The sequence below is a fragment of the Gymnoscopelus braueri genome (assembly GCF_963280865.1).
Source record: "Gymnoscopelus braueri genome assembly, chromosome: 22".
In the NCBI taxonomy this organism is placed as follows: domain Eukaryota; kingdom Metazoa; phylum Chordata; class Actinopteri; order Myctophiformes; family Myctophidae; genus Gymnoscopelus; species Gymnoscopelus braueri.
This window is the reverse complement of record NC_137624.1, coordinates 11,524,484-11,549,575: the sequence shown is the minus strand read 5'-3', so window position 1 is coordinate 11,549,575 and position 25,092 is coordinate 11,524,484. Positions and strand designations below refer to the sequence as shown.

Genomic DNA, 25,092 nt, shown 5'->3' with positions numbered 1-25,092 from the left:
GTGTCTGACCATATCGTGTCTGTCTGACCATATCGTGTCTGTCTGACCATATCATGTCTGTGTCTATCTCACCATATCATGTCTGTCTGTCTATCTGTCTCCATCTCACCAGTATCATGTCTGTCTTTCTGTCTGTCTCCATCTCACCAGTATAGTGTCTGTCTGTCTGTCTGTCTGTCTGTCTGTCTGTCTGTCTGTCTGTCTGTCTGTCTGTCTGTCTGTCTGTCTGTCTGTCTGTCTGTCTGTCTGTCTGTCTGTCTGTCTGTCTGTCTGTCTGTCTGTCTGTCTGTCTGTCTCCATCTCACCAGTATCATGTCTGTCTGTCTGTCTGTCTGTCTGTCTGTCTGTCTGTCTGTCTGTCTGTCTGTCTGTCTGTCTGTCTGTCTGTCTGTCTGTCTGTCTGTCTGTCTGTCTGTCTGTCTGTCTGTCTGTCTGTCTGTCTGTCTGTCTCTCACATGATGCTGAGGACACGCCAATAACCATGCAGGGCTGTTACATATAATTTGTGCAGGAAAGACGTTTTTATAGACATGCGTATTTACACATGGTGGACAGGTCTGTTTCATTTGCACATTCCTTGACCAACATTCTCATAGTCTCATAGTCTTTTCCAGTTCCAGCAAGTGCAAGCAGAGGCTGCAACGAGGTGGAGTGTAGAAATGCACTAGATGTGGGTACAACAAGGCTGGATATGGCTGTCATTAGGTCTAGATTCGTCTTTGAGAATCTGTTTTCTAATTCAATAATGGCCCTGTCAAGGATGTTAAGCATGGATCTTTTGAGAGACTGAGAGGGGGTGATGGTGGGGTTATCAGAATCTGTATGACCCATAGTTGATAACACAACACTTTCACCAAGGCGCTTACTCAATGTTCTCCTTCTTTTTGGATGATGTGATGCATCCTCAGGCTCAGCAGAGTCAGCAGACTGAGAAAGCTCAGTCCAGCAATCATCTTTACGGATGTCTTTCAAGGACTCCAGTGATGCTCTAACAAGCTCACCAGCAGCACATACATCTACAGAGTGAGACTGTAGCATTGCATTTGCTGGTTTCAAGACCCCAAGCAGCCGCACTAGAAATTTGCCAATCTCAAATAAATGTTGCCTTTACGTTTGAATTAAAAGGCCTGATGCCTCAGTGCACAAATCAACTGAGGCCTCATCATCCTCTGAAATCTCTGACAGGATAGTGCAAAGACGTTCTTCATTCTCAACAATGCACCTTGTCACTTCATAATGGCTTGTCCAGCGAATTTCAATTAGTCATCTGAGACAAGGAGCATCATACATTTCTGACACATAGTGTGTTATACAGGGAATATAAGAAGAACGTGTGTGCAAACGCGGAGAGAGAGAGATAAACACAGGGGGAGAGAGAGACAGAGAGACGGCGGGAGAGAGAGAGAGCGAGAGAGACCGAGGAGGAGAGCTACAGAGAGAGAGAGAGAGAGGGAGTGGGAGGGGGAGAGAGAGACAGACAGAAACAAGCGTGCACGCCAGTGTTGCCATGTACACTAATTATAAGCGGCTTTGCCCTACTTTTCACAGCGCTCTCAGCAGTGTTGCCATGTCCGAGAATTATAAGCGCCTTTGGCCAACTTTAACAAAATGGTCTCTCTAACACTGTGAGGTGGCTGTCAGGTGGATCTGCGATGCGAAGTGGGCGCTACGTCACGCTAGATGTGAGAGCCGGGCAGCAGCTCGAACTTCTTGTACTGTCAATTGTCCCGTCGCATCTCTGGCTTTGTGTTCAGACCAAGTGGCTGCAGCCTGCACATGATTGTGGCTAGATGCATGTTTCTGCAGTCCCCTATCACTTTCCAATGCCGCTTTCCAGTTGGTGTAACCACGCATGGTCAAAACAACATCTCTGTCATTGCCACTGGCACTGCTGTATTTCCGACAGGGGAAACAGAAACATGTGTCTTTTTTTAACGGAGTACTCCAGCCACGGTCGTGTGCGGTACCAGGCTGGATTAAATGCACGCAATGTGGCACCAAATGCTCGTTTCGGTTATTTGGATACTATGGGTTGGGATGGTGCATCGCCATTCAAGTCCGTGACTGTGTCCATGCAAAGTGGGGCTGAGGCGGCAGCCGAGTGTGTGGCTGCACTGGCCGAGGTTGAGGCAGTGGTTGTGGTGGGTACTGTAGCGTTAGCCTCTGTGTTAGCAACAGTGCTACTGTTATCAGATGTGCTGCTAGGGCCACATTCCTCAGAGGCATACGCTGAAGCAGCACTGGGTTTGCTTTTGCTTATGGGCTTGAAATAACGATACATCAACATCGCTATCTTCTCTTTTTAATGTACATCCTACTAGTGAAATTAGACGTAGGCTACAGAGCATTCCCCAGACTAGCAGCAGCACACTCACTGAGTCTGTGTGAGTGACAGCGTGAGTTGTAGGTAAACTTTCTTTGTGCGTCTAAAAGTAATTTTCTGTGTGTGAGACTATAGCAATCACTGATTCGTTCTTGATCCGTTGCTGGGGCGTGGTTATGTGTAGTTTTTTTTTGACACAGCTCATTGAGCCCAGTCAGGGCTCAGGGGTCATCACCATGCCAGCTTGTGATGGACATTTTCATCGATATTTAATTTTTGCCACAGACATACAAAATAAGTAATCAATATTATTTTTACAGAAATACATAATGAACTAATGTGCCATATTGTCAATGCCAATGTGCTACACATTTTACAATGATAGTATATCTGCATTAACCACTGAGCCACAAAGAAATATACAGTAAGCCATTGTTTTAAAAGCTTGCAACACATTACATCAAGTTCTACCAGTTCTACCTTACCAAACAAAAAAATTGATTGGTATGGTAGCCTCGATAGTTGTGGTTTCTTTCTTTCCATTACGGTGATATCTTGATGAGAAATCTTCTATCATGATGGGAAAGTCTTAGACCTTGCATAGTTGTGATGTAAGATATGTGGAACAATGGAAAAAGAAAGGTCAGAGTCAAAACCATCATACACCTGTGCGTACATGATGAGAGATTAGATTATGATAAAGGGCAGGATGACAGGATTTAAAGGAATGCAGTGTCACAACTAGTTTCATGCAAGGGCTCCTAACTTTAATCAGAGGTGAGCAAATATATAACATGGAGGTCTGATGGTGATTGTGGATCCCAGGCTGTGGATCAAGGGTTTCCACGAATTATGATTGTGGAGCGTTATTATAGTTATATATTATTCTTTTTGGACACTTTGAAACACTTTCTCTCAACGGTGAAAATCTTTTTCAGCAAGCTTTACTTGTCCAGTTCTGCTCTCCTTTGCTTTTGTAGCAAATGGATCCTTCTGAACAGATCTGTTTTTGATACAGTTTAATTGTCTGACCACACCACATATGAATCCATTGTCTTAAAAAATAAAAGGTTTCTCCAACAAAGGATTAAACACACATTTAGCTATTTTCAGGGAATTAAGGTAGCTTCTAGCTGTCTTGTCCTCACCTGATGCAATCATGTACAATACCACAAATCTCCTAAAACGTATTAATGAGCATGTCATCCCGACACGACACCATCCTCAAACCATTTTTAATTCAAACATTAAATTGTGAATATTTAGTATGTTTTTACATTATCGTGAAGAAATATATAGACTATGTTTAACTTTTTTTTCAAAAGAAATAAAATAAAATGGGCCACACATAGACAAGTCTTGCCACGGACACGTTTGACGTGTACGGACATGTTGATGACCCCTGACCCCAGTGTGCCCTTAGTGGGTCTGAACACTTCTCTGCCCTCTCTTCATCATCTAACTTCATGCATTTAAACGAAGTGAAATAAACATTTTAAACTAACGCTTAGAACGCTATTTTGTTCCAATCCATACAGGAGTTAGAAGGTTATTTTACTAGCAGTGAGGTGCGGCTTCACTTTTTCTGTGTGTGCATTTTGCGAGCAGTCGGCCCGTCACAGTCCCCCCCTCCTCGCTTCGGAGAGAGACTATAAGCGGTGCGTGTTCAGGTGGGTCTAAAATCAAAATGAATAAATGTTACAGATATATTTTGTGGTCTTTTTTTAAATTGGCAAAAAATAATAATATTGTTTTCCACCAATTTTGATTGGGTGGGCAGGATGCATGTTTGGGTGGGCTCTGCCCACCCGTGCCCCCCCCCTAGAACCGGCCTTGCGAGAGAGTATGTTTTGCACCCTGTCCGTCCGTCGCCCCCTCCGTCTGTGATCAGCTAATCTCCGGCACCGTTGGCATGCCATGCTCGCAGCGAAACTCTGCCCACACTCTCACATGGGCCTGTTATAGTGCCACCAGGAGGCCGCTTTTTGCTAAACACATTTCTGGATATCACTCCTTCAGATTTTATCCACATTTCGAGCTTGTAGATCTGCTACTTTTGATGCTTTTACGTGACGCTGTAGTATGATCAATTTAGGGCATGAATTTACGAGAATTGTTTTTTACAAAAAGTGAAAGAAATAAGAGGTTTCTACCTGACAGCAACTACTGTATCTGTCCCTCTTCTATCTGTGTGTTTGTGTGTGTGTGTGTGTGTGTGTGTGTGTGTGTGTGTGTGCGTGCGTGAGTGCGTGCGTGCGTTCGTGCGTGCGTGAATGAATCAACCTACGATGATGAAATACATTAGTTCCTTTTATCTCCTCCATCAGTATTAAGTTACAGAAGTATCAATGTTTTTCTTCCTCATGCCTTCACTATTTGATTTCCTTCCAAGAACCTGCAGGTGCAAGTTATTTATTTGTGTCAGTTTCCTTGTATTTCCCACCAATTAACAGCAGTTATACTGTATTTTTTTATACAGTTAACAGTTATAATGTATTACTGTATACAGTTAAAAACTGTTATAATGTATTATTGTATACAGTTAACAACAGTTATAAAGAAAAACATCACATGGATGCAACTGGGACGTATCATCATCCTGGGGTCGACGGGTGTTTCGGGTCTCGCAACATACACCCTCACCAAGGTGACCCAGCCGGGGTTGATCTTACGTCTCAGTAGCTACCCACGGTCAGTCCTCTTAGGGAAAGACAGGGCCACTCAATCCGCTTCACCGTAACTACTCTGCCCAGGGCTGGGGGACAGGAGAGGCTCTCATCATCATCATCATCATAACCTTTATTTCAGCTCGGAGTACAGTGGAGGGGCAGGCCCTCATTTTCAATGTAGCCGAGATACAGAACACAGTAATCAACAGGAATAGACATTCACATAATAAAATACAGCAATAAAACACATGAATCAGAATACAGAAATAACTCAAAAACTAAAATAGTCAAAGAACTAGAACAGATATACCATAATCAAATAATTAAATAAAGCAGTTACAATCCTGAACAAAAATGTTGGAAATAATTTCCCTGAAACTACCTAAAGATGGAAGTGATTTGATTTTCAAGGACCTCTGGAGCTCATTCCAGGCAGATGGAGCACTGACAGAAAATGCTGTCTTGCCTAACTGCGCAAAAGGAACCTTGAGCGTCAGGAGATCACTCGAGCGGGTCTGGTATGTAATAGGGTTCTGAACCAACATAGAACAAATATAAGGGGGGAGCATTCCTGATATGGCTTTAAAAATAAATAGATACCAGTGCTTATCACGCCTCTCAGTTAAAGAGGATAAGCCTGCATTCCCGTATAGTGTACAGTGATGGGTACCATAGTGTCACCAGTGACCCATCTTAGGGCAGAATGGTACACAGTGTCAAGGCGCTTTAACATTGATGGAGCAGCAGTTCTATAAATAATGTCTCCATAGTCTAAAACCGAGACAAAAGTGGCTTCAATAATTGTTTTCCTACTGGATGCAGGAAAGCATGATTTATTTCTATAGAGAAACCACATTTTTTGTCTCAATTTGGAGACAAGGTTATCAATGTGAAATTTAAAACACAATTTCTCATCTAGCCAGATGCCCAGGTAATTGTATTCCGAGACCCTTTCTATTGTAGCACCACTTGAAGAGGTTATGACTATGTCACTAAGGTTGGTGGTTTTAACTCTAGTGAACTGCATGAATTTGGTTTTGCTTGCATTTAAAACCAGTCTAAGCTCAGTATATGACCGTGTCATCTGCATAAAGGTGGGTATTACAGTCAAACAAAATAGACGAGTAGAGATAATATTATTAATATATAAAGTAAAAATAACTGGGCCTAAGACTGAGCCCTGTGGGACGCCCACGGAGACTGGCCTAAACCCAGATTGAGAGCTTCCGGACTTCACAGCTTGATGTCTATTTGTTAAGTAAGTTTGAAACCATTCCGAGGTTTCATTACTAAAACCTATGTTGTGTAATTTCAGTAGGAGTAGGTTATGGTCTACGGTGTCAAAGGCCTTGGATAAGTCCACAAAGAGGGATGCACAAAAAAGCAGTGAGAATGGTATTTGTAACTAAGGTGACTGCAGTGATTGTACTATGTTTGGCTCTGAAACCAGATTGATTTTCATTTAACACTGAGAAGGATGAGAGGAATAATTTGAGCTGCGAGTTTATGAGGGATTCCAACATTTTGGCAAGGCAGAACAACTTTGAGATCGGTCTGTAATTATTTAGCTCTTGTCTATCACCACCTTTGTGAAGTGGGAGGACGTGCGCAATTTTCCAAATACGAGGGAACATATTTAATGAAATAGAAAGATAAAAAATATGAGCTATGTGCTCTGCAATAAGAGGTGCAGCTGTCTTTAAAAATAAAGGATCTAATTGATCCTCACCAGTCGAGGTCTTATGGTTTATGGTAAGCAAAGCTTCCAGAACAATAGAGGTAGAAAGGGGCTGTATGGAGAACTGAGCAGTTGGGCTAATTCTAAAATTGCTGTAATCCGTGGAAAGTGGGGGTCCACTATAAGTATTACTAAATAAGTGTCCTGCATCTGTAAAATGCAGATTAAAAGCAGAGCATACCTCCAAAGGATCTGAAATTACGCAATTACTACCATTTATTTGAGATGGTAGGGCAGAGGTGGAATTATGGCACGTGGAGGGACTAGGCTCTGTGGGTGGCCTCCTGGCCGGGCTCCTCCTTCGTCTCACCAGGTCCAGGACCTGAGCGTTGCACCAGACTCCCCCCGTTCCAGACATTTCCTTCTGGCGTGATGGTTTCTTGGGCCATGGTGGTACTGAAGGTTCCACTTGCGGCTTGCTTGAATGGCTCTCGTAAATGCCTCACCGTGGATTTGTTGGGCTACTTCCTCACTGAAGACACAGGCTGGGGCGCTAACCCATACTGCTGTGTTGTTGACACACACACACACACACACACATTTATTTATTTATATATTTTCTATTGAACGTGTACGGGGGGGACTTTCCCGGGAAAATGACGTTCCTGGCCAACGTCATGACGTCGTGGCCGACGTCCTCAGGAACTACCGCAACGGTTTCCTGTTTGGCCAGGAACTACCGCGCTATTAACAAAAAGGAACCTCACGCTGATTTTAAGATAATGTAGGATTGGGAGATCGAAAAAGAACAGAAAAAGAAAGCACAGCTCATGGTAACTAATGCTCCACTGGCTAAGAGAAACGATCCGTAGATAGTATAAAACAATTAAAAGATCGCTTTTTGAAACGCTTCCGGCTTCCGGTGAAAACGAATGGAATTCTGGGTAATCGAGGACTAGGGAAATTGTATGCAGTGACGGTAGTGACCAGCAGAGGTTGCTAAAAATCGTTATTTGTGATTTTGCATTGTACAACTTTAAAGTACCAACATTAAAAGTACTCATATGCGGAATGTCCCATTTCACAAGATAATTATCATATAAATCTTTTGAAAATAGCATATCTACAAGCTCAATCCTGACACATTGTGAGCTTGTAGATCGGCTATTTTCTAATGTCTGAAATGTATATAGGGCTGACGTGGTTAATGTGTGTTTTGTAATAATAATCAAAATCTACAAAGTAACTAGTAGCTAAAGTTTTCAAATAATTGTATAGTAAAAGTATAATATTTTCCTCTGAGATGTACGAGTACAAGTATAAGTACTGAAAACTGGAAATACCCCAGTAAAGTAAAGATATAGCCTACCTCAAAATTATACTTAAGTACTATACTTGAATAAATGTACATAGTTGTAGAAACGCAGGTGGGCTGTGCACTGGCAATTCACTGCATATAGTGAATGGCAAACACAGTGAAGATGTATCCGATATCTACCATTTGTGTACACTCTCCAAACTGGCCCCTGTAAATGTCATAACCCAGCCCCCCCCCCCCTTGAACTTTTGTACTGTACATATATCCCTTATTTGTCTTATTTTTCATTTCTAAACTGTTTATATGATGTTCTGCACGCACAGTAGTGTTTATCTGTCTGTCATTCTATTATGCATTGAGTACATAAGGACCCCAATTGAAACAGTGCATGGCTTATGGGCTTTTAAATCCTATTTAGTTGACCTTGTATTTGAACTGTACTTTCTTGTGCTTTTTTTTCTGCAAACGTCTAAATAAACTATTCAATCAATCAATCAATCTCTTCCAACATAATACATTATTAATTCTCATTTGTATTAGGCTACAGGGCAATAGTTATATAGCCTAGTTTTAGGTAGTTTTAGGCAATATGTTTCGTGTCAACGCTTAACTTTAGATTATCATAGCCTATCATAGTCGCTATAGCAGTAATAGGTTATGCATACAGACCGAGACATGGGCATAGTTATGTGGACAGGCACAGTCCATTGTGAGAGGTTATGTGAAATGAATATAGAGCAGGGCATCACCATGCTGAGGTTGGGTTCAGCACCATGGTCAGCGCCGGTGCTGCGTGCTTGTGAGCGTGCTGCCACCTGCTGTTGACAAGCCTGTTATGGAGTTGGTTAGCCCATTGTTTCCCAAACAGTGGGTCTGGACCCATGTTTGGGTCGCGGAGCAATTTTTATGGGTTGCGACTTGCGAGTAAATATCCCCTTTTTGTGTCTTCCATTAAAAAAAAATAATATATATATATATATTATTTAAAAAGATTAAAAAAGGTAAAACAAATAATGATAATAATACAATCACCACTTTTCATCAATTAAATTAATTCCAACATATTTCAAAAGTGTTATATAAATAAAATTAAACTAATAAAATAATTTCCATAAATAAGAAATATATAAACGTTTAAGAAGTAGTCAAAGACAGGGAGTGAAGACTAGTAAAAATAGCAGAAAATAGCAGATCTACAAGCTCACAACGTGTCACGATGCGACTTGTTGTGAGCTTGTAGATCTGCTTTTATCACTAGTTTGGGTCCTGGGCAGACATTACATTTCTCTTATGGGTCTTGAGCTAAACGTTTGGGAACCAGTGGGTTAGCCACAGTGTTCTCAAAGTGGGGTTCAGGGACCCTCAGGGTTCCTTGAGGGGGTTCCAAAAGGAGCCTTTCTGTAACTCTGAGAGTGCATGAGTTAATAATGGGGGTCCTTAAAATTGTTGTAAACTATAGCCTTGCTCTGGTCCATAGCGTTAGGAGGAGTTCTCCTAAATGGACCAGATCTATATCCTTGATACAAGACTGTCATAATTATGATGACCGATGACCGTCTTGATCCAAGGCTAGCTCAGCTGTAAACGAGACGTAGTCATAGGCTACTTAAGGATACTCAATGAAATAATTAAACTTAATGCTTTATGAGACCAATACAAAAATACTACATACTGTCATACAGATCTAAAGTGCCCAGTCCTCTTGCATTCATATTAAGCATGGAAATCCCATAGTTATAAAATATCTAGAGGGCGGACGGCCCCGCAAGTTGCTCACAAGCGCATGAAGCACCCAGAAGTACCTCTACTTCATAGATTGGCTCCAATTTTGGAGCCAATAGAGCAGGCGCACTAGCGTTTCAGACGAAAGAAGAATGCGCAGTAGCGTTTTGAATGCGTGAGTCCTGCAATACCAGATTTAGCCACCAGGCATCTGAGGCTTCAACCATTCTCCGCGGTTCTGGGGGCTTGGGAAAAAAACCTGCCTTTATTTATTTTTGGTCCAGTTGACTTTCCGTAGCTGTTCTGTTCCAGTGACGTCACCGCCCCTGTGTGTGTGGAAGTGGACATGATCACAACTTGATGTTTTGTTTTTTAAAAGCCTTTCTCTTTAGATTCCTGGTGTTTGGGGATTACTTGTAGATACCCGGTACGTTACTTTATTGTATGCATGAAGAAGACGCCCATTGTTCGTATTGTAACAATCTGTTGTGATCTTTTACCCTCTGGTCAGGTCTTATATTCCACTGTAACGTAGTGCGCACCGAACATAGCAGATCTACAAGCTCACGGCCCATGAGCTTGTAGATCTGCTATTTTTGGTGAGAGACACCGTCTACGAAGTATAAATACTAGGGCAGTAGCTTTTAAACATAGCATTATAATCAGTGGTGGAAAAAGTAAAACAAAAAAAATGTACTTAAGTAAAAGTATCAATACTGCAATGTAGAAATACTCTGTTACAAGTAAAAGTCCGGAATTCAAAATTTACTTGAGTAAAAGTACAAAAGTATTGGCATAACAATGTACTTAAAGTAACAAAAGTAAAAGTACTCATTATGCAGAATGCTCATTTCACAAAAATCTATCTGTCTACAAAAAAAATTCTACAAAGTAACAACTAAAGTTTTCAAATAATTGTAGTGGAGTAAAAAGTACAATATTTGCCTCTGAGATGTAGTGGAGTGGAAGTAAAAGTACTGAAAACTAGAAATACTCCAGTAAAGTGAAAATACCTCAACATTGGCCTAATCTCCCATATGAAACATAAACATAAAAGTGTGATTGTGTTATTCGTTCTAAACTACAATTTACAATTTAGGCATTTAGCAGACGCTCTTAATCCAGAGCGATTTACAGTAAGCAATGACAACACAAGGTAATACATCAAATGCATAGAAATAGTCATCTAGGATCATCATAGGTAAACCAAGAACCTTTCATCAGTCTTAACCGTAGAATATCAGGGGGGGGGGGAATCAATAATCAGTACATTGAAACTATACACTATTGACTGGGGTCAGGATGTAATCTGAAGACTCACCTCTTCAGACTCCACCTTAGCCCATATAGCACTTGACCTAGTTTTGACATCTATGCAGTCTTTTACCCTGGTCATTTGTTCTCATGTTTTTGTTGCAGTGCAGGCTTGTGTTTTTTGACCGCAAGGTTAAAATGTTATTTACATAGCATGTTATTATTTTAGTTCACCTGATATCCTATCGTTTCAATGTACAGCTTATTATATTGTTAAGACTGATGCTAGGTTGGTTTACCTGTGATCCTAGTTGAGGCACTATACCACACTGTCTCTCTGCATTTGATGTATGTGTTTACCTTGCTTATTATTGTAAGTCGCTTTGGATAAGAGCGTCTGCTAAAGTGCTTAAATTGTGAATTGCAGCCTACAGGACGAGGCTCAAGGCCTTCCATGGAGAGCCTAACAAGTGAGTTGGCCATGCTGCGCTGCAGGAGATGTCGCAAAGCCTTCATAGACTCCACCTGCTTGCAGCTGGTGAGTGACAAACTCTGTATTAATATTATAGCTGGCTAAGTAACGTGCCCTGAAATGTGGGTTTTTAATTGGCTTTGTGAAATTGGCGGAATACGGTTGATTTATCCGCCGTTTAAATGTTTGTCGTTCACATCCAGTTACAGGGTTAGGGGTAGAGGAGCACAGTATAGATAGAGCTTCATTTATGGCCACACACACACACACACACGCACACACACACACACACACACACACACACACACACACACACACACACACACACACACACACACACACACACACACACACACACACACACACACACACACACACACACACACACACACACACTGAGTAACCTATTCCCCTTATCATCAGTGTGTGTCTGTCAGTCAGGACTCAGGAGGAGAAGGTAGGCTGTCGTTGACCTGTAACATAATGTATTACTATGTTACTAAAGGACTGTTTATACCACTATTCCTAAGGTTCTGCGTAGTAATAGTGGTATACATGTTTGTATCAGGAGGAACAACAACAACAGAGATTTCCCAGAATCACCAGGGCAGGGATACAGTGGACACAGCATGCATGAGTGAAATGATTTCACCCATTAAGACCTGGAACGCATCTGTGTCACTTTAGATTTCTTTGGCTATTCAAAAATAGCAGATATACAAGCTCATAGCGCGGCACCGAGTGCCGCGCTATGAGCTTGTAGATCTGCTATTTTTGAAAAATATTTTTAAAAAAATGATTTTTTTTTTTCAAAAAACTGTTAGGATTTAGAAAACATTTTTAAGAATCGCCTCAGGTCTTAATATTAATCTTGAAACAGGTAGCAGCCACAGATGAGAGTGCAGCTGCGGCCCTGTGCAGCGTTTGGCACGTGAACCTTGACAAGCTGCCAGATTGGATACTGACGTCTGTTCAACAGGTAAGTGTCTTCAGTATAGGGGTGGCAACCGTTTTTTTTTTGTTAAGATTTATTTTTGGGCTTTTATGCCTTTTATTGATAGGACAGTAGGCTGACAGGAAATGGGGAGAGAGAGGAGTGACATGCAGCAAAGGTCATCGGGCTCGGGACTCGAACCCGCGACGCGCCGTCAGGCTACATTGCGCCTAGGTGCCTGGACAGCTACGCCAGCTGTCCAGGCCGGGTTGGCAACAGTTAATCGAACTATAATTGATCATGAAAAAATATCGATAATCAATCATTTAAAGGTAGGGTACGTGATATTCCTTTGTTAAAATAAGTGTTAAATAACTATATATTCTGATAGTAATCATTGGTATAGACTATAGACTAGAGTGTTTGTTCAGTAACAGGGGTCTCCCTGTCTCTCCAGATGCATTTTCGAGTCGAGATACCAATTTTATCCAGTCAGGAAAGAGAACTCATACAGTATACAGGATAAACAAGTGATATTAGAAGTGATGACACAAAGAAATGAGCTGACACATTTTGAACTGGAACACTTTAAATTTGAAACTGATAAATGGGTACTCTACTCTCTCCTAAAATGTGCAACCCACCTGAACATGTATTTTCTGTTTATTAAAGAGCTGGAGAGATGGGGGGACCCAACATTTTAGCCGAATGTTCGCCTCTTATGACATGCTCAAAAAAAGGGACGCTAGATGTGGTTAAGATGTTTGTGCATGTAAATGAATGTAATCCAGTGTGTTACATTATTGTCATAGTAACTCTGTTTCTTGTGGCCTCTCTTAGGCCCAGTGGACTGTAGGGAAGTTGAACTGCCAGAATTGCGGCGCTCGTCTGGGTGGCTTCAATTTCATCAACCACGCCAGGTGTCCCTGTGGCCAGAACATCGCCGTCCACATCAGCAAAAGCCGCGTGGATCCCGACCACAGACACTCCATTCGCGCGGTCCAGCCGAGGACGGCCAGCAGGCCTGAGGGAGAACAGGGCTGTTTGCGTGACCAGCAAGGAGCCTGTCACCGCATTGGGCGGGAAAGCCCGGAACTCCTCGGGAACGTATTAGCCGGATCACAGTTTGGCTCTGCCATCGTGTCCCACATGAACCCTCCTCAGACACGACCGATCACGGCCCGCGTGGAGGACTCACGACGGTCGATGGCCTGTGAGGCGACACAGTCGCTTTTCCTCGACCCTACACCCAGTGTCTCTTTTGGGAGGAGGTGCGTGTTAGAAGATGACGGCTCCAGTGGCTCTTCGGGTCTGTGCCCAGCAGGTCCTGCGGACAAGACACAGTCGATGAGGGCGGGGACGGTCCAATGTGTCCATTCACCAACGGCGCATCGCAGAACTCAACGGATTGACGGTGTCACCGATGACATGTTCGACGACGTTCCCCGTCATTCAGCCGTTTCTAGAGGGAGACGCTCACTGCTGGATCAGCAGCAGCAGACGTCCGCCATGGAGGGCGTTCTGTCCTCAACGGATGTCCCAGGGGAGGCGTCTGACTCGCTGATGTTCCTGCGAGGGAGGACCATCACCGATAGCATTGGGGAGGAGGCAGGACAGGAGCAGGAGGAGCAAGTGTTGGTACGGTATGCTGGTTCCTCTCCACATCCAAGCCACATTGACTATTTAAAAAAAATCTATAATATATGTAAAAAAAATATATATCCATGACTTTTTACTCCTTGGCCTGCTGGCAGCATGCACAATCAACCTTTCGGTCCAGCAGTGTGCAGGATTCGCCCTGGACAGACACACACACACACACACACACACCACACACACACACACACGCACGCACACGCTCGCGCGCACACACACACACACACACACACACACACACACACACACACACACACACACACACACACACACACACACACACACACACACACACACACACGCACACGCTTCCCTTCACTGTCCTGACCACTGATCATAGATACACGGATTTCGGTCTCATGTGAATATTGCATTCATAATATGATATTGCTAGCCTGGTAAACCCTCCCTCCGGAAATCTCAATTCCATTTCATTTCAGGAGTGAGTCTGGCATGATCCGCCTTTCTACAATATTGGCTCTGTATGCCAAACGGCCGCGCCTATCAGCGTCGTCGCTCATTGTTCTGTGATTGACAGCTTACGTTGGCCAATCAGGTGGCGAGTTCGAGTGAGCCCAAAACACGAACGGCAGCCATCTTTTTCTTGTGCGGCCAATTCTCCGCTATTTTTTGACTTCAAAAAGCTCTCTAACTTCTATTTTGAGGCACGGAATTTACTTATAAGATATCGTTTGGATAGAATTTAGTTGTTTAACTTCATATATGTGGTCAATTAATCATGACAAAGCCTATTTAAAAAATAATAATTAGAGAACCGGTAGGGGCGGGCAGTGACACCATTGTACCCGAAAAAGGCAACCCATTTTGGGTATGGCTGTCTCAAAAGTCCCGTCGCGTCACATTAAGACTGGTGAACTGCTGATTGGCTGAAGGGGAAAAATTATCATTGGCTGAAGGGGTTGTCAGTCAACGGTATTACTCCCGCCCAACTCCAGCACAGCCAATATTGCAGACAGGCGGATCATGCCAGACTCACTCCTGAAATGAAATGGAATTGAGATTTCCGGAGGGAGGGTTTACCAGGCTATGATATTGCACCCTATAACCTTACTCTTATTTTATAAGTTATGTTATTTACATTGTACACATGATCAGAGTACAGCATAGGCCTATTTAAAAAATATATAGGCCTAGGCTATATAATATCTGTTCTAAATGCCAATTGGGGAAATACATGGGCTTGTGTGTATTTTGCACTCTCTGCATGAAATACTTTACAGAATGAATTGAAACTAAATTAATGAATCTTGTTAAATGCTGTTAAATCAGTGCAGTGGATTGATGATGTTTTAGTGGTTTATTCAACAGCATTTCAACATCTGTTTTTATTTATTTAATATGTGACGTACAGTACATGTACAGATCAGGCCCAACAAAGCCAGGTTGAAGTCACAGCCTCCTTGAATAAACCACTAAGCAAGGATCAACTCAGGGCATCTGTACTTCTGTTCACTGCAGGAGGCAAGCCGTCTAAATCAGGGTTCCTCTATGTCAAGTATTTCTGTCCCCTCAAAAGTAGTCCAGTCAAACAGCTTCATGCTACTTAGTGCATGATGTCATGAAACAGAAAGCAGGAAATGTCTGCTGAAGTGAAATTGAAAGTGAAACTTGTTTACATTTACTTAATCATCTCATATTTTGTGCCAAGCACCTTATTCAGATATTGTGGCGCACAATTCCCAAACCTCTGCTCTTTCACTCAGCCCCAGCCCTCTAGTGGCTCCTCAGCGGCACCAAACAGGCTGAACAAGAGGGAGAGGAATCGTCTGAAGAGCCATAGGAGGAAACAGAGACGAAGGGAACGCTGGCTCCATAGTCAGCTGGAGCAGGAGCAGGTGAGACACCAGGGCCCGTACTTCACACTGGGTTTTGTGTCCCGAGAACGGGGCTAAATGTCCCACAAGAAACACACCATAGCGGCTGTTGTTGAATTGTTGATGGCTTATACACGTAAATAAAACCTACAATACATACCGTAAATGGGTCCAAGTTCACTGTCGTTCAGCAGCCCGACTCGCTGCTGTTGAAGCAGTGATTGGGTCCATTTCTTTAGATAGTTTGTTTACCTATATCTTTCTTTATACATTGTCTGATCGATGTGTTTGTGTGGGAGGACTGGAGTAATCAGAGCGTTGTACATTGGATATTATTGATGGATAACAGGAAGCTTAAAGGGGTGTTTCCACAGAAACTTTGGATATGTCCGGAGTGCTACACATGCACTGAGCAAGACACCTGTGCTCAATGACTGGGTGTGTCTCTCCAGCCCATAGGAAAGTGACATTGATGAGTGGCACTCCTCTCCCAAAAGATGAATTATTTTCTGCTTGAGCGGCCCCGAGTGTTCTGCCAAAAAATGCTGGACGCCGAGAGAGCTGAAACACGATGCTCGGTGCTAGGAAGAGGAGTGCTCCAAGTGTGTCTTTACCTTAGAAATACATGGTAGAAAAGTGCTGGCAGCAACAACGAATAAATGCTTTCTGAGACAGGGCCCCTCACCAGAAGTGGACCTTGGCACAGTGTGAAAGTAGGGTAACAGATAACAGCCTGTATGAAGGTCAGGGACTTACGTCTTAAATGTATTTGGTTGGGATTGAGCAGGCCCTGATAAACTGCTGCTACAATCAGACTGTAGACTCTGTGAAGGGAACTCTGGATGGCCGTCTTTCTCTTTTGTACACAGCACAATATGCAGGGAGAGTAGGGACACCATATCCAACCGCCACAGTTGTGGGTTAGTTGTATCAAAATTCTGAGTCTACCACACAGATTGGTTAAAGTATGGATTGCAGCTTTAAGCATGAATCAGGCTGTCTAGATAACGTGTCTCTGACTAAAACCATTTGGATTCTGACCAGAGCATTACAAAATCCCCTCTGCTTGGCCCAAACCAACGCACTTGTGATGTGGGAATGGAATCAAGGGTAGATAGCATACACACACCAGCTGCAGAATTTTGTGTGAGACTAGAGTAGTGTTTTTCTAACTTTTTGTGCCTTAGGCACACAGAGAAAACCCGTTATCAACGCTCTTATCACTTTGTAAATGTTTATTTGTATTTTTTACTTTCTGTTATTCTGGGTGTTGAATGCAACGTTTTGTGCGCGTGTACATTTTGACAAATCAGTACACCGACCTATCTGAAATAAAACATAAAATGCCCCGCCCCCCCCCCCAAAAGAATAAATAAATACATTGTGAAATTCTTTAAAAAAAATTGAAAAGTTTAGATAAAATAGTGACGACAGGGTTAATGTGGTTAAACGTTCCTATTTTCCCTCTTGAGACAGGAATTCCTGTGAAGTGGTTACTCCCTCAGAGTTCTGTTGTCTCTCTGTTGGCTTTGTGTTGGCAATACACACTTATCTTGAGTGTGAGAGAGTACAAGCAGGACAAAGAACATGGTGTGTACATACAGTACATAACTATTCTACTTGCAGGGTGAATTATTGTGTTTGAATTTACTATTAATGTTGAAAAGGAAGCTACAGTACAATGAAGCTGCGATTAACAACCAAAGTTGCATTTGTAACCACCTATTTTTTAAGGGCTTAAGTCATTAAACTGACTGTTGAGTGTTGTTTGTTAACCCCTGTGTGTGTGTGTGTGTGTGTGTGTGTGTGTGTGTGTGTGTGCGCGGCGTTGATACACAGAATAGCTTGTTGACGGACAGTGAAGAGGACGACAGAGAAGGCTACACGTGTGCTGTGTGTTTAGAAGTCTACTACAGCCCCTACAGCTGTCATCCCTGCGGCCATGTCTTCTGCGAGCCGTGCCTCCGCACCCTGGCCAAGAACCGGGCATCCAACACCCCCTGCCCGCTGTGCCGCACCCTCATCTCTAGCACCCTCCTCCAGAAAGGTCAGCATCCCCCAGGACTGATGGAAAGTAAATATTGGTTATACTGATTTGGTGTGAGACGGAGGCTCTACGTCCCCCCGATGGGGGCTCCTCACTGGCAGGTGAGCCAGTAGGATACAACAGCAGTGACAAGACACAGAAATGTGGAGGAATCAACTGGTATAATTGGGGGAAAAAAGGTTAAATCAAATAAAAAAAGAGAAAAAGAATCAGGCTTTATACAGTAGATATCGTATCTCTGACTAAAACCATTTGGATTCTGCTCAAAACGCAGAGTTTAGATTGGCGCATTTGGTGCTTTTTTCTTTTTTTCATGCCATTTTACAGTAGGGATACCACAGCCAAAGACTGTTTTATACGTCGGTCCTTGGCATGCAACAGCCTATAGGAATTAGCGTCACAGCAAATTAAGTGACTGTGAACACAGATGCAGATGTGCTTATGACTGATTTATATTTTTATGACCGATCGATATTTTTTATATCTATGGAATGTACAGTTTGGACATTCTGTGAATGAAATACCCACCGTTTCCTTTCCCTTTCAGACCTCAACCAGACAGTGAAGACCTTCTTTCCTAAGATCTACAATGTCCGCAAGCAGAACTTCCAGAGAGCCACCTGTGCTAAATGGCCTCTGCCCAGCTGTCGGAAACGCTTCCGGATCTTCTGGGGTTGGTTAGATGTGTTGTTTGGCAGATGTTTTTCTTTTGTCTTATGTTCTGGGGCACCAGGATTCTCTGTGGGTCCTTCTGAAGGTGTCTGGAATGTACTGTAACTCAGTAAAACATCTGTGATAGTAACTACAGTGACGTAGTAACACCCCACCTTGCCTTTTGCTCTAACATCTAAGCTAGTTGGTGCTAATGCTGCTTTATTAGCACAAGTTCCATTAACCACACAAATCCCATTTATTTCAAATCATTACACATTTGGGGTTTGCACAGGTCAAATACATGCAAACTAAAAGCAGATTTCTTCCGACAGTACACTTTGGAGTTTAAGCCACACAACTCTACAGATATACAGTATCTCCAATAGGCTATGGATGTTTGTGATGAGCACCCATGTATCAGTTATTATTTTAATTCATTTATTGGTGTATGCAACTGCACCAGTTAATGTAAAGTTGACATACTTGCTACACAGCAAAATGTGAATTGAACTCTGAAAGTGTAAAAATGGGCTCGTAAATTAAATTCACACTCAATTCCACTGTGTACAAGATCTTAGTGGAACTATGTGACATGTAATACAAGCCTGTATTAGGGTATGCACTCAGACACCCATGGTCACATGCATACATGTGATTGTGTATATCAGCAATATTATAAAACAGTAGATTATTCTCTTTGTACATTAATTTAAATGTATCCTTAAATATTACAAAGATGACATTTCGGTCGCAGGGATACAAAACCTTTTTCATTTTTAAGAAAAAAAAGGAGCAGAGGTGGCCTAAAGGTTAGAGGAGCGAGTTTGTGACCGAACGGTTCCCGGTTTGATTCCCCAGACCGGCAGGAAATATCTGGGTGGGGAAGTGAATGGCCACCACTTAACTCTCCCCCCAACCCGATCTCCAGAGATTACCGTAACATTGCACGGAACGAGTGCACTTCATTCCGTGGATAGCCACCTCGGAACTCCCGAATTGCGTGCATATGGTACGGCGCTGCCTTGTGACAAAACCATTTCGGAGGCGCGGAGTCACAGGCGAATTGTCCCCCCGTGAAGGACCACCGAGGGAGCTAAGGCGACCGAGTTGCCGTCCTGAACGGTGGGACATTCGCCTGTGCCTACTCAGCGCCGTTTGAGTTATGTACCGATAGGCACAGAATCGTACATTTTATTGTGGGGACTGCTCTGCTTCCGGGTTTTTCCGTGTTGCGACTGGTTACGCCCACCGTGGGACTCGCCGTACATATGCACGCAATTTGGGAGTTCCGAGGCGACTATCCACGGAATGAAGTGCACTGTTCCGTGCAATGTTACGGTATTCTCTGGAGATCAGGCTGCTCCCCCAACACAGCTAAAGTGCCATTGAGCAAGGCACGGAACCCCCAACTGCTCCAGTGGCAAACAGCATAAGACTGTGGTTGCACTGGGTCAGCTCCCAGGTTTTAATGTGTGTGTGTGTGTCTGTGTGAGTGTGAAGCAGGGTGTTCCTGAAAAAGAGAATTTGTTCTCCCTTGGCTAAATAAATTAGGGAAAAAAAGGGAGTGTATCACTTAGTTTTTCATGGACATTCATCTATAGAGAGCGAGAGAGAAGCATGGCCATGTGGTCACACCTCTTGTTTGTATTTGACTCTAACCTCACATGTCACTGTGTAACTCCAGGCTACCAGAGACAAGCGGCAGGCAGGCGCTGGCACATTGGCCAGGCGGGCTTCACTCTGGATGCTCTGGACCTGGCCGACATGCGAGGCTGGCTCTTTGACATCGACCTGGTTATCATCTACATTCACTCAGTCAACTGGATCCTGGCCTTCCTCCTGCTCTGCTTCCTCGTTTACTTCTTCTTCTCATGAAGGCCGACAGCGCCAGAGGTGTGTTTTTAAAGTCAGGGGTTCTGGAGAGACCCCCAAGGGGTCATTCAAGGGGTTTCCGGGGGGGGGGCCCTAACACAAAAATGAGGAGCAGTTTAATTTAACTGTAATTCAGTTCACTTGAAATGATTAACTATAGTGTCCTAGTGGCACAGGGGTGAAGTTCCTGCCCACCACCATGGAGACTGGGATTGGAATCCTCCGCAGTGCCTCCGGCTTGGTTCCAAAGAACATAATTGGCCGTGTTCGTGGGCATGAAGGAGGGTACTCTTTGTCACTGTACTAATGACTCCTTCAGATTGGTCGGGGCTCCTGCTCAGCAGGGAGTGGAACTGGACTGCATGTGTCTCGTTCTCCCAGTGAAACTCCTCACTGTCAGGTGAAAAGAAATGGCTGGTGAGCAGTGTTGGGCAGTAACACGTTACTTAGTAATATATTACTGTAATATTATTACTTTACCCAGTAACGAGTAGTGTAACTTATTACTCTGCCAAAACAGTAATAATTTAAGTAATAATATTATTACATATTACTGATTCAAGTAAAGCTGCCTTACTCGTTACAATCAACGCGATTTGTTTTTGTTCCTGTTCCTGAGATAAAAGCCTCTCTCTTCTCGCTGTATCGGTCTATGAGCCGCGCCGCGCCGTATCTGTGTCCAGCAGTCGGCTGCAGATCCGTGGAGCAGCGCAGTAAAACGGCAGAGTACAAACCAAAGTTGTCACGTGCACAAAAATAACAGATTTACAAGCTATCAACACCGTGCGATGATACAGGATGTTAGCTTGTAGATCTGTTCTTTTTAAGCATGCGCCATCACATCAAAGTTATGATGTACATGCAGGCCTGGGGTCTTGACGCAGGTCCGTGTTCCTCCGTGCGCGGCTCAGAAACGAAGCCATGTACACATGCATACATTGTCGTTATTGTATTTTAGTTTGTGTCAGTCAAAGATACAAACATTGTCGTCCATTGTAAACTTTGTGCGGGCGGCATAGGCCAATCGCTTTCAAGTATTGAACTGACATCTAAAACCAAATTTATACTTAGTCATACGACGGAGTCGGAGCGCACCGAAAATAGCCGATCTACAAGCTCTCAACATGTCGCGGACGCGGCGCGTTTGAGCTTGTAGATCGGCTATTTTCAATGTGTTTAGTTCTGCTGTTTGGTTGATTTTTGACTCCTCCTGTATAAGGATGGGGATGTTTTTATATTAGTCTTGATACAAAGTAATAAATAGTATAATATTTATTTTTAAAGGAGTAATAAGTAATAAGTAACATATTACTTTCCTAAGATATTGCCCAACACTGCTTGTGACTCCATGTATCAGATTAGACATGTGGTTGTCTGCACCGCCACAGGCCAACAGTAGGGTTTGGCAATTACTAAATTGAAGAGAAAAAACAACAACTAAACAACTGATTTGGTAAATTGGTTACATTCTTAGAGTTACAAATTCATTCAGCTTCATCCAGCTGATGGCTGCTCAATTGGTCAGGGATACCAGGACACATTGCTGAGGCTGGGAATCGAACCTGGGACCTTCTGTTTCCCAGGTGGCCTCTCTACCCATTCAGCTATGGCCCACTAAATTGATACGTTAACAATGAGGATTTGGCTCTGTATTTGTTCTCTACTTAAACACTGGTATTTAAATGAAACTGGATAAATGAATGCATCCATGTATTTGCTGTATTAATGGCAGCCACTGTTACTAATAGTTAGGATGTGAACCTGTATATACAGAGGACACACATGTTGTGAAAGTATTGAAGTAAAAAAAAAAAAGAAGAACGGACGCCGTTATTGGATATTTTTGTGAGATTAGCCCCGGACTCACTTACAGACCTCTCCTAGACGGTTTGGCACCTAGAAGCCACGCCGTAAAATAGTTTGCTTGCAATCTAAACGATGTGATGCATTTTGATTGAAATTGTAAACGCTGATGTATTTTTAAGAAGTGTTAGAGAAAAGTGTTAAACTTGTGTTAAAAAGGTACAGTGTACAGAATTACTGTATGACCTGCACCAGTGCACCTGCTTTATGGACACACAGAAGAATCAGTGTCCCCTTTTCATTGTTTTGCTATGTTATACAACAAGAACATGTACTATTTCAGTACAACGCAGAATCCTGACATTTACTATCTCAGAGTATAATTAACACTCAGGATTTGAATGTGCACGGGCAAAGGAAATGAATGAGAGGCGGATGCCAGAGCAAACCAAAGCAAAATAAATCGCCAATCTGTGTCATCCTAGTTAGGAGCAAAGAAGAGTTCATATTTAGCCGCTTGGTCAGGTGCCTTTCATGTCCGATGCAGACGGCAAGGGAATGATCCCAATGGATTCCCACCCTATCGTTATGTAACTCGAACGGTGCTGAGTTGGCAGAAGCGGGCTTCGCACCGCTTGGAGTGGGCACTCACTAGGCCTTCTCCTCACTCACGTGCCTCACAGGGCTCAAGCCCGCCTCTGATGGTGCACCTGCCTTGTTGTCGTTTTTTTTTACTGTCGGAAGGAAGCAGAAACTGTGGGATGCGTTGTTTTCGTGTTGAGTCTACATGGTCCAGTCTACATGGTCCACATTCCCTTGTCACGTGTCCGCACATGCCTGAGATGTCTCAGGCATGTGCAGGTCACTCAGATCTGACAGTCAGTTGTATATGAGAAGACTCCACGGTCTGCTGAGTTGGTACCAAAGTTGTGGAACAAACTCCCTTTGAGGATCAAAGATGCCCCCACCCTAGGGACTTTTAAAAACATGCTTAAGACTCCCCTTTTCACTGTAGAGGACTCGTTGTTTTGTGGGTTGTGTGTGTGTGTGTGTTTAGCCTCTGCTCCCTCCTGTCGTGACTGACTGACAGTGTGACTGAGTCCTTGTTGTCCTAGTCTAGTCTTCTTTGTCTTGTCCCATGTTTTTCTCCTTTTCTCTTTCTTCGGACTGCGCCCGGGCCAGTGTAATAACTGGACGGGGGCCGCACTACAAATACCGAACCTATGAACCTATGGTTCTCAAACTGGGGTCTGGGGAATCCCAGGGGTGCTTAAGGGGGTTCCAGGGGGTCACCAGCTAACTTATTGATAGTTAGGAAACAATTGGACCCTTACAGGTCTGTAACTGTCTGTAAAAAGTTTGAGAATCAATCAGAAAGGGACACCTGGGGCACTTGACCAAGGGGTCAAATATGACGCCTTGGGGTGAGAATGTGTTAACGAAACACCCCTTCAAGCCTGGTGCCTTCGTTTCCTAGTACCTATTGTGTACACCAAGTAAATTGAAACTGGTATTTCACAAACTGAAGTTTGTGGTACGGTAGAGTATATTATTATGAGCTGTATGAAGACTTACGTACAATGAAATTGTCAACTGTTCTGAGCCTGTCTTTTACTGTTGCCTAGAAGTTTTTGATGTTGTGAAAAATAAATGCCTGACACTTACAAACATCATGATCCACGTTGCTTTGTTGTAGGTGATCCAACAGTTTGCCTACTTGTTTATACACACACACACACACACACACACACACACACACACACACACACACACACACACACACACACACACACACACACACACACACACACACACACACACACACACACACACACACACACACACACACACACACACACACACACACACACACACACACACACACGCACACACACACCATATGGTAAGATATATATATTTCATGTTTCAAATGTGGGAAAATGTCACCTACAGTACCAGTGTATGGGAGAAAACATTTCCAGTAGTCAAAATGTATTTAGAATATTGTATACGTTTTTTCAGCAGTGTTTCCGAAATAACGTAAAATACATTTTTGGTCACTTTTTCTCTCCAGCTAATTAGTAAACACAAAAATGTTCATGTAGGGATATCAATTTTATCCAATCAAGAGAGAGAACACACTTTGGAGAGAGAACTCGTACAGGATACAGGATAAACAAATAAACAAATCGGAGGTGATGGGGGAAAAAAAGACAAAAAAAAAGAAGACTGAATTGGAACTGGAACACTATAAAACTTAAGCTGATAAAATGATCTTTGTGGGGTTCTCTCCTGATTGGATAAAATTGGTATCCTGGCCTGAAACTTTCCTTTCTGTTTACTAAAGAGCTGGGAAGATGTTGAGACCCCTGTTACTGAACAAATACTCTATATAGCAATGATTACTATCGGTAACTTTAACTTTTTAACAAAAACATTTCACTCAAACTCCCTTTTAAGATTTTGCAGAGATGGCAGAGCCAGGCATGCCTGGGAAGATGTTATGACACTGGCCTCCCAAATCACGGCCCCCCTTTCCTATAAGACCAGAGGAATGTGTGAGTTTGCAGAGAACCTGAACAGCCTCTACTGCAGGTTTGACTACACAACTCCACAGGGAGGAGCTCGATTGATTTGATTTATTGATTTGCACAACAGTAATCGTATACATATTATATAAACAGTATACTACTTCTTTCCTAGGAAAGATGCCAGAATATTGTTTTGCCGGTGAGGTAAGAAACCCTAGGAGGGCTGATACGAGAACCACACTTGACCTCCAACATCTTGTCAAATGTGCAGTGGTGGAAAAAGTACTTACATTTTTTACTTAAGTAAAAGTATCTATACTGCAA

The 25,092-nt window shown here is 43.0% G+C and overlaps 1 protein-coding gene across 1 annotated transcript; it reads left to right on the top strand.

Moving 5' to 3' along the window:
• Positions 1-10,036: 10,036 nt before the first annotated feature.
• On the top strand, positions 10,037-24,795 carry rnf180b (ring finger protein 180b). The gene is made up of 9 exons (XM_080419882.1): positions 10,037-10,137; positions 11,392-11,502; positions 12,317-12,415; positions 13,211-14,008; positions 15,751-15,882; positions 17,701-17,908; positions 18,456-18,581; positions 20,247-20,455; positions 24,698-24,795. Exons 2-8 carry the CDS (start codon positions 11,419-11,421, stop codon positions 20,435-20,437), a joined length of 1,638 nt encoding a protein of 545 aa, XP_080276008.1. The 5' UTR covers positions 10,037-10,137; positions 11,392-11,418; the 3' UTR covers positions 20,438-20,455; positions 24,698-24,795.
• The last annotated feature ends 297 nt before the right edge of the window (positions 24,796-25,092 follow it).

Coding starts and splice junctions, on each gene's coding strand:
- rnf180b (XM_080419882.1), top strand. CDS start 11,419: ATGGAGAGCCTAACAAGTGAGTTGGCCATGCTGCGCTGCAGGAGATGT. Junction 14,009..15,750: donor AGCAGGAGGAGCAAGTGTTG/GTACGGTATGCT, acceptor TCTTTCACTCAG/CCCCAGCCCTCTAGTGGCTC. Junction 15,883..17,700: donor GTCAGCTGGAGCAGGAGCAG/GTGAGACACCAG, acceptor GTTGATACACAG/AATAGCTTGTTGACGGACAG.